General features: G+C 33.6%; 1 protein-coding gene across 1 annotated transcript; it reads right to left on the bottom strand.

Moving 5' to 3' along the window:
• Nucleotides 1-9162: 9162 nt before the first annotated feature.
• Nucleotides 9163-10140, bottom strand: LOC131867726 (F-box/kelch-repeat protein SKIP20-like). The gene has a single exon (XM_059215533.1). It carries the CDS (start codon nt 10138-10140, stop codon nt 9163-9165), a length of 978 nt encoding a protein of 325 aa, XP_059071516.1.
• Between the last annotated feature and the right edge of the window lie 1095 nt (nt 10141-11235).

Raw genomic sequence — 11235 nt, 5'->3', positions numbered from 1 at the left:
ATTACATGGTTAGTCAACATTTCCACAATCTTCAAGGTACTCAAATACTATTCCTTTTGTAGAAAATGCTTATAGGGAGCACACCCTTGACCCAAACAGAGATATTGGCTCAACAAGTAGAAGATCTCCAAAAGAAAATGACTAGCATGCAAACATTTAATGACAAAAAGAGATATACTAGGGAGTATATCTATCCTTTTCCTTTTGAAAGGACTTTATAACATAGTGACCACAATTACAGTGAATCCAAGGAGTAGAGATTGTGTTCTGATCACCCGAAGATCCAAGGTTACATTACAAGCGGTACCATCAAACCCCCCTCCACGGACAAAAAATTACAATATGGTCGACCAACTAAAAAAAATTGCAGCCTAAATTTCATTATTTGAGTTGCTTCGCATCTCACCGGCTCATAGGGTGGTCCTAGACAAAGCATTAAAAGTATATACTGTTGCTAGAGATATAGATGAGAATGCACTTCAATCCATGGTTGGAAACTTGGCAGCTTCAAAAGTAGCATTCACTAAATGGGATGTACCTACAGACAGGCCTACGCAAAATGACACTCTACACTTAGAAGCTCTTATTCACAGAAAGAGGGTTCGAAGAGTGCTCATAGATGGTGGATTCTAGATCAACGTATGCGTCAACAAGAGGTGGTAATTCAATATTACCCCTATCTCTTATTCAAGTACTCAATGAAGCTTCTATCATAGAAGAAGAGCCAACCATTCGACATAATCTCCCATTCATCATTAATACAATTGACTATCCTGTGTCTTCAATTGAAGAAATTGATGAATATGAATCAAATAGAGAAACATATATAGAGAGTATAATTGATTCACATGACTATGAGTTTCTATCTACACACAGTTGAAGTACATTTTCATCTCTTAGTGCTTATGACAGCCAACCAATTGAACATGATGGCATCCAATATAAAGAAATACCAATCTTCCCACCATCAGTCAAGTATGTTTACGATAATAGAATCCATATGATCTTGGAATCAACTTCTCCTGTTGAAGGACAAGATCTTTGTCTGATGTATCCTAACTTAATAGACTAGGGGCAAGAAGGACAACCACAATTAGATTTATTTCAAAGTGATGAAGCTATAGCTGAATTCTTGGGTGCAAGGGATGGACTTCCTTATGATGATCATAAAGTTGGCTTTACCATTTATCTTGATAGAGCTACATACTTTGGAGAAGCAAGCTCCTCTTCCAATTCAGATGATGAAAATTAAGCAGAACATATGGTTCACAACAAATTGGACAACCTTCCCATAAACAAAGATTCCTATGTGCAATTTAATATTTGATTGAATGAGTTTCAGGGCTGATACATGCGACATGTTCTCCATCTAGCCTTACGACTTCTAGGAGTAAGTCGGAACCTAGGGCGGGAGGATGCAGTACCCCTACCCTAATCAATTTCTAATCCCGGTTTAATCTTGGTTAGTTTATCATAATATAATGTTATAGTCAGATGTTTGATTTAATGCATAGCTGTCGATGTGGTTTTCGCACCAGTTTGTATGCAAGTTATTAATTCTCCTATTTCGTGTTATGATCTCGAGCTAACGCTTTCATTAAGTTTATATATGTATGCATGTATGACTCTTGGTTGCAGGAGATTTTCGGTACAGTGTCGCATGGGTGCGAGATTCGTCTCTGCCTGGATTTGCAGGCTTGAGTGTACCTCTTTAATGCTTAGAGTTGGATTAGGTGGTCCGGAGTTTCTCGTTTGACCATAGTCGTGCTCAAGTGAGCATCGTTAGTCATCGCCAGTATCCCCTTTTGGTTGGGTTTGCAAATCATCTGTCCGATTGACTTTCTTGGTTTGCGTGCTTGCGTGTGTGGTTAAATCGAGTGATTGATCATTAATCTTTAATTGATTTAATGTGTGTTTATGCATTAGTTTATTTGGGGACTCAATCAAATAGGCTCTTTTTTTTATGTGATTAATCATTATTTGAATTGCTTGATTCAATTTAGGAGCAAGTTCAATTGAATGGTTAATTTTAATGTTAAATTTATTATGTTTATGCTTATGAAAAGAAAGATTTAAATTTAATTGAAATATAAATTAATTTAATCTTGTTAGCTTTTTGAAATAGAAACGTTAAATTTCAGTTGAGTGAGAAAATCAATTGTAAATGGGAAAAGCAAGTTAAATTATTGATATAGTTTGAAAGAATTATTTTTAAATAAAATATTTTAATCCCAAAAATAAAAATTTTGGTCAAACTTCTCCATATAACCTAGACTTTTGGAAAATATTGGGGATTGAAATGTTTTGGGGAAAAATATTTTTGGAAAATATTTTGGAGGAAAATTTGGGGGTTTTGGAAGGAGGAGAAATTTCTTGAGCCTGCAGTTTGGGCTCCTCTCTAAATCTTTTCCAGGATTGCTATACGAGGTAAGATTCTAGTTTATATTTTTTGTCTCTTTGCTTATCAGAAATTGTTTTGGATTTTGAAGAAAACTGTTTGGGAAAAATTGGAATAATCTCAACTATTTGGGGAAAATGGAACAGCTGTAAATTTTATTTCCAATTCAAACCTTTCTTGTTTGTTTCCATCTCAAGTTTAGTTTTGGTTGCTCTTGTTTCAAAATCAAAAATAAAATAAAAATGAGATTGGCCGTTTGCAATGGAAATTGGTTTAAATTCCAAATTTATGCTTTCAAATTCAAACTTGAAATCAGATAATCTGCCTGGGATTTGATCAAGGATGTTAATCCTTATTGTTTTGCTAATTTGGTGTTGTTTTGGAGAGTTTTTTCCTTCCTAAATCTGGGTATTTGTAAATATTAGAAACCCATGCTTTTTGGAAATAAAATTTAAAAAAAAAAATTATATTTAAAGTATCTGTGAGACTGTGGGATTATTTTGCTATGTGTTAAGTTTTTTTTTTTTTATTAACAGCAAAATTTAAAAAATATATATATAAAAAGAACTGTTTTAACCCCATCCATGTGGGAGTTTTCCCCACCACGTGGAGGGGTGCTGTGTCCCTTTGGGTAGCAACGCTTCCCATGGGGGCTGCGTGCTCCCTTTGGGAACAGCAGCGCTCCCATGGGGGCTGCGTGCTCCCATTGGGAAGCAGCCCTTCCCCAAATGGAAGCGTGAGCTCACAAGCAGGGGGGCCACGTGGGTACCCTCCCCCATATAAATGTTTTTTTTTAGTTTTTATAAAATTCATTTTTTTTAATGTATTTTTTTAATCAAAAAAAAATATATAATATTTTAATATTATTTAATGTTAATTTTTAATTAAGTTTTTAATTATGATTAATGTGGCATAAATTATAATTCATGATTAATTTGATATTAATTAATTGTATAATGGAATATATACGTTAATTAATATTCAAATTTCATTTTATGATTAATGCACTTTTTCTAATTAAATTCTAGAATTGCTAATTTCGCAATTAAATATTAATTGGTTATATTTTATTAATCTTGGATTAATAAATATATTTATTAATTAAGAGTTAATTGGGGTATTTGTCTCATTGAGGAAGTATTGATTTAAAAATTATAATATAGAATATTATTTTATTGGGAAATTGTTGAAATAAAATATATTTATTAATTGATTATTTATAAATAATATTTTATTCAAGAACATATCATTTGAGTAATTGAGAAGTAAATGAAATATTTTATCAATGGATATTTAGATCATTTAAACGATATACTATTGGAAATTAATAATGTATTGTTTGGAATGTTGGCGAGTTAATGGTATTTTCAATTTGTAAAATAAATGGTATAGTTATAATCCTCCTCTGTTTTGAGACATAGGCGAATGGACCATTGGAATTGTGGTATTGTACTTACCTAGTAATGGTGATTTTTCTATCAATGCAATTCGAAAACTTAGATCATTAGAATACTTGATTGACTATTAAAGTTCAAATCAATATGGGAAAATATTGTCTTGTCTAGTTATTGCCTTTGCGAGTTGAATTTCTGTATTTGCTTTTGCTTAAGTAATGGCAAGTCATTCTTTGTTTGATTGGATCCGGTCATATGGTTGATTTGGGTACCTATTTCAGACCTCTGTCTCGAGTTGACTGTTGTATTGTGGTGGTGTTGTAGTTGGTCGTATCCTTTATGTGGGTGTCGAATGTTGATTCGTGGTTGACCATAGTTTGTCAGGTCTTTGGTTAGAGTACCGTTAGTAAGTGTATCTCTTGGAGTCGTGTTTGACCAAATGGTGGATTTCTCCATTTTGAACTCTGTTCAGCTGACCATGTGTATGTCTTGGTTTGAGTTCGTTTGAGTATAGTCTAGTGTTGTATGGGAAAGTGGCTTTCGATTGGGGGTGACGCCCAAAGTGCCTGCTGGGTAACCCATCGAAAGTGAGTCTAATAAGTGATAACCTAATAGTAGATTAGAATGTGAATCTCTAAGTAAGATAATTGTGCCTCGCACATGGGACGAGTGCTAACATAAACTCGACATGCTGTGAGAAGGCCTGAAATGGCAAACCATCATCCTCGTCTTCATGAGAGGATGTGTGGGTCCACATAAGGCTTGGATGGGCCGGAGGTTCGGATTAGGTTGCCAGGGTAACCCAATGTATGGGGTTGAGACCTATGAAGACCTACCATGGTAACCATACTAGGTTGTGTAATGACACTTGTCCCTATGTTCGCTAGTGTGTTGTCGTATTGTCCTATTAGGAGCATGTTTGTGGGTCATCCTATTGTTTGTGCCCTTGTGAGTATCGGGTTTCATGTTAGACCTTGGGTGGTGATGACTCAGTTTTGTGGATGTCCAAATGAACCTTGGTATTAGCTTCAATTGTTATTCAGCTGGATCATTTCCTTTTCAAGGATCATTTATGTATTTATTGACCGATGCGATCGCTTGTATATTGTTTATGTTTCGCCTTGATGGTAGGATTGTAAATTATGAGAGCCTCATGTATTCTTAACTTTATTAATTATCAGAGGGGTCTTGCAGTTGAGTAGACCCAGAGATGTAGCCATTTAGGGGTGAACTCCGAGATCATCTTGCTGTTATGTGATTCTTATTCTCTTATGTTTCATGTTTAGTGTTAGCATGCATGAATGGCATTTTGATAGAATGTATAAGTGGTTTAGATGATGATTAATTTTAAATACATGTTTGCAGTTCTCTCTTGAATGCAGTAAATTGGAATAAGTAATAATGTAGCTTATGATAATGGAATATATTCAATTGTTGCTAAGGAAATTAAGTATGCATGAAAAGATCTCATATGTTTATGATGAAATTATAGTGTGTTAGAATATTATATGCATGGCTTATATTTTAATGAAAAGCTTGAATGTAGATTATGAATAGATCTTAATGGATGAAACTTGGCTTGTGATTTATATTTCCATCTTTTGAAAGAAATTATCCTTGTGTAAGAATTATCTCGTTATTAAGATAATTAGCTTATTGGATTAATTGTGTGAGTTAAGTGAATTGTTAAATTTAAGTAATCTCGTTGGGAAAATCTTAAGGTGTTAGTTGTTGTCTTCCACTGTGTAATTTCAAATTTGATATTTCATTGTATCATTGTGTTGTGTTTAACTTTTAAAAGAAAATTTATTGAACTCTATTCTTGTGTTATGGCTTAATCCCTTCGAGGTTTCCTGACGAGGCATTACAGTGATAATGTAAAAGGATATAACTTATGGAATCCTACAACCACTAAAATTATCTTTTCTAGAGATAATTTATTCAAGAAAATTAGTTATTATTTATCTTCAACAACCAAAAGAAAAAGAAAAGAATTGTTTTTTTACAAAAAGTGCATTTTTAAATTAAGGAGAGAAGTACACCTTGGAAAGATTAAAGAGATGGACATGAGGAAAAGGAAGAAAAATATGGGCTTCTAGAATTAGTTACTAATAAAACTGACAAACAGGAACAGGTTGAATACGATCATTATTATCAAGATCACCATACTCATATTCTCATATGATCGACTATTGCCACACCTAACAACCTATGTTGTAATTACATGATCAGATAACATTTCAACAATCTCCAAGGTACTCAAACACTATTCCTTTTGTAGAAAATGCTTATAGGGAGCACACCCTTGACCCAAACAGAGATATTGGATCAACAAGTAGAAGATCTCCAAAAGAAAATGACTAGCATGCAAACATTTAATGACAAAAAGAGCTATACTAGGGAGGATATTTATCCTTTTCCTTTTGAAAGGACTTTATAACATAGTGACCACAATTACAGTGAATCCAAGAAGTAGAGATTGTGTTGTGATCACCTGAAGATCCAGGGTTACATTACAAGGGGTACCATCAAAACCCCCTCCATGGACAAGAAATGACAATATGGTCGACCAACTAAAAAAAAATCCAGCCTAAATTTCATTATTTGAGTTGCTTCGCATCTCACCGGCTCATATGGTGGTCCTCGACAAAGCATTAAAAGTATATATTGTTGCTAGAGATATAGATGAGAATGCACTTCAATCCATGGTTGGAAACTTGGCAACTTCCAAAGTAGCATTCACTAAATAGGATGTACCTACAAACAGGCCTATGCAAAATGATCCTCTACACTTAGAAGCTCTTATTCACAAAAAGAAGGTTCGAAGAGTGCTCATAGATGGTGGATTTTGGATCAATGTATGCATCAACAAGAGGTGGTAATTCAATATTACCCCTATCTCTTATTCAAGTACTCAATGAAGCTTCTATCATAGACGAAGAGCCAACCATTAGGGATAATCTCCCATTCATCATTAATACAATTGACTATCCTCTGTCTTCAATTGAATAATTCATGAATATGAATTAAATAGAGAAACATATATAGAGAATATAATTGATTCACATGACTATGAGTTTCTATCTACACACGGTTGAAGTACATTTCCATCTATTAGATCTTATGACAACCAACCAGTTGAAGATGATGGCATCCAATATAAAGAAATACCAATCTTCCCACCATCAGTCAAGTATGTTTGCAAAAATAGAATCCATATGATCTTGGAATCAACTTCTCCTATTGATGGACAAGATCTTTGTCTAATGTATCCTCACTTAATAGATTGGGGGTGAGAAGGACAACCACAATTAGATTTATTTCATAATGATGAAGCTATAGCTGAATTCTTGGGTGCAAGGGATGGACTTCCTTATGATGATCATAAAGTTGGCTTTTCCATTGATCTTGATTGAGCTACATACTTTGGAGAAGCAAGCTCCTCTTCCAATTCAGATGATGAAAATGAAGCAGAACATATGGTTCACAACAAATTGGACAACCTTTCCACAAACAAAGAGCAGTCAACATTACTAGTTGAAGAAACCAAAGAGATCAATATTGGAAATGTTGAGACTGTACACAAGATACACCTGGCAAAGCCTCTGAATCCAATGGAACAAAAAAATTCATTCAATTTTTCACACAAAGGCCAATCAACTTTGCATGGTCTTATTCTAATATGCTAGGGTTAGACACCAAGTTAGTCTTGCATCATCAGCCATTACTTCCTGGAGTAAAACCATATAAGCAAAAACTTAGAAAGATGCATCCTCATATAGCTCTGTTGGTCAAGATCGAATTGCAGAAATTGTTGGATGTGGGTTTCATCAGACCTGTCACCCATAGACTATGTTGAATGGATCTCTAATCTAGTATCAGTAACCAAACATACTAGCGGTATCAGAATCTGTACTCACTTTAGAGATCTCAACAAAGCCTACCAAAACTATGACTTTACACTCCCTAACATAGAAATGATTGTGGATTTCACAGTTGGCAATGGAATGCTATCACTCATCGTTGGTTTTTATGGTTAGAATCAGATCAAGATTGCACGAGAAGATCAACATAAAACAACTTTCACATGTCCATGGGGAACCTATTGCTGGAACGTGATTCCATTTAGCCTTAAAAATGTTGGTGCTACACATCAAAGGGCAATGACCAGTTTATTTCATGACATGATACACAAAATCATGGAAGACTATGTAGATGATTTACTAGCTAAGTCCAAATCAAGGGATGGTCATCCGGATGTCGTTGCTAAAATATTTAATAGACTTGAACAATACAATGTCAGTCTCAATCCCAAAAAGTGAATGTTTGGAGTAACATCTGGAAAACTCTTGGGGTTCATTGTATCAAACCGCGGCATAAAAATAGATCCAGAAAAAGGTGAAAGTTATACTAGACATGTCGTCACCCACCACACTCAAGAAACTGAGAAGTATGCAAGGGAGACTATAATCCATAAGATGCTTCATTGCACAATTGGAAAACAAGTGTCAACCATTTCAACATCTTTTGAAGAAAGGTGTCACGTTCAAATGGACAGAACAATACCAAGAGGCATTTCAAACACTAAAAAAAATTAAAGTCCAATTAGCCCTACTATATATTTATTGAAAGAGGATAAATAGTCAAAAGAGAATTTCAAGTTAAAGAGTTATCAAAGATACATTTTTTAGGAGATTATGAGCTATTGTGGTTGAGGTGGTTAATAAAAAGTCATATTATATTTTATTAAAGAAAAACCATTTTTTTAATTATTTTATTTTCTAAATATCAAAATGGTTAGAAAACAACACAAATCTTAGATAATGATGAACTCCAAGAATGAGTGATAACAGTAAAAGAGGTTGAACCAAAGTCCATAATGATGATAACTCTAAATCATGTCTTCAACTAAAGCTCATCCAACAATGGTTTCAAACATAATATCACGAGATTAAATTTTTATTCATTCTATCATTAAGGTACACTTCTCTTGCTTTTAATAAAATCACACTTTCATCGTCAACAAATAATTAAATTCTCTCAACTTGCAATGTGTTGAAATATCAATTAAGTATTTTGAATTTTCATCTCAAATTTATAATTATGTTTGTCACTATTTTGTAATAGATTACAGGTCGTATGATTTATGCTATAAATGTAAAACACAACTTATATGACAATAGGGACAATCATATGTTTTAAATGATCTTAGAAATATATTAAATGTTTATCATGACAATAGATACATACAAATTTTCAGATACATATGTTTTAAATATCATAGCAGAAAACTAATTGTTTGATTCAAATAAATAGATATCTGAAGTCTATTTTGAGGAAACATATGTTTGATATGATTTTAGAAATATATTAAATTTCAATGGTGGCAATAGATTGAACCATCCCTTCCAGAAAACTATTGGGTTGGTCAACAGAAATCCACCTCTCAGAGAAAGGTGCTCCAGGTTTATACATATACAGTTTACAAATATAGATATCAGGATTACGAAAAATTCCACAAAATAAAATTCGATCACACGACACTGTGGCACAAACATTTAAAACAGGGTGGTGTTGAGGGAGAGTTTCCAATTGCCTCCATAAATTTCCTTCCCAATCATATTGCTCTATTCCTTTACTTGTAAATGCAATTAGTCGTTGAAAGGCATACATAACATCGAGGCAAGAATTAGGAATAGACATATTTATTGTTGTCCATGCTCTTGTGGTGGGATCAAATCTTTGACATCTATTAATATCAATGACATAAAACATTCCTTCAATAAAAAGACCCCTACAGCTGTACATTCCCTGGTGCATCTTAGGAAGAAGCTCCCACTTGTCTTCATCTACTTTATAAACTGCTGCTTCACGAAGTTCATTGAGACCATTATCATTTCCTCCCGCAATGTAAATCGATCCATCAGGTGAGGCACAACATGCAAACTCTAGGTTTGCAGGTCTGGGGGTGGGAAATTCAGCACCATGCTTCCATATACTAGGTAAAAAATCATATATCAATAACAATGGAGTTAAATGGCGTGACTGGCCCAGCACAACAATCTTATGATTCACATTTATAATCTTATGAACGATTGCGTTTGTGGGAGGGAGCAGTTTACGTGACTGATCAGTAGGATCGTATATAGATATGCTAATATGATCCTCGAGAAAACATATATATTTCTTAGTCAGCCCAAACTTAATTCTATCCTGATAAAACTGAAAACTTTCCAACATTTCTTTGGCAGGTTCCAACAGCTGCTTAATTTTTGAGTGACATATGTATGGCACTCTTAATAAGATGTCTCGAAATATTTGCTCAGGGAGTTCCCGCAAAAAATCCATTATCAACTTTTTCTTCTTAAGGATATGAAGCTTTAGAGTGTGTACAAATTCGAAGAATTATACCGAGTTGTTGGATCTGTAGACGTTGCTTTATACCTGCAAACGCTTCTCCAGATTTAAAGGTCACCACGTTTGGGGATTCCTTATAATAGAGACTAAATTAACCGTAAAATATTTATGTAATTTATATATATATATATATCACATATAAACGAAATATTTCTATTATTTACGAACTACTTAAAATAAAACCGAGGGTGGTTAATCTATGCTACCATTTTAGACCTCCATTGAGACAATTACTGCATATTTTAATTACAATATTAGTCTTCATGAAGGGCAATATACATATATATTAGACCCTTGGAAAACTTCCCCAGAAAATCTCTCCAGAATAATTATTCTATTGGCAGGTTGGTAATCTTTTAACTTTCTTCTCAGTTTGGGTTTCTTTTGGTTTGTGCGTCCAGTCACTTTATTTTACATTAATTAATTGTGCATTGTAATTATATATATAGTGATTTTGAAATCATTTTCACCAATAGCTTTTTCCTGACTGATGTTACAGCTGCAATTTAAATGAGATCCCTGTACCTTATAACTTCCATTATATGTTCAGGAATTACAAAGCTTCCTACATAGATACAGATATTTGTGAAATAACAGTAAACAGACGTAAGAGGGGAACACGAAATATTTAGTATTTCATGTTAAGTTGATCGAGTCATGGTAGTATCAGCATGAGTGATTTCAGAGAAATTTTTAGTATTTCATGAAATATGAAATTATGAACATTTGTTATATGAAATTAGTGTTAAATGAATTATTCATGCTATGAAAGAATGGTCCATCTGAACCAATACTCAAGAAGGAAATAGTCTATTGTTCAACAGTTTACTGAGTTTGGAATAAAGTTGAACTTTGAGTTTTTAAATTTATATTTGAGAGTGAAGTTCTTAGAACACCAATTCAACATAAATTTAATTTTCTACTACATTCTGTGCAAAATATTAAAGTTTCTTATGCCCTAGATAGGGAATAGGTAGAGAAGATAGCAAAACTTTTACTTAATAACTAAAGTATCAAATAATTAAA

Source organism: Cryptomeria japonica, unplaced genomic scaffold (genome assembly GCF_030272615.1).
Source record: "Cryptomeria japonica unplaced genomic scaffold, Sugi_1.0 HiC_scaffold_181, whole genome shotgun sequence".
Lineage (NCBI taxonomy): Eukaryota > Viridiplantae > Streptophyta > Pinopsida > Cupressales > Cupressaceae > Cryptomeria > Cryptomeria japonica.
This window is presented reverse-complemented; position numbering and strand designations above follow the sequence as displayed.

Coding starts and splice junctions, on each gene's coding strand:
- LOC131867726 (XM_059215533.1), bottom strand. CDS start 10,140: ATGGATTTTTTGCGGGAACTCCCTGAGCAAATATTTCGAGACATCTTA.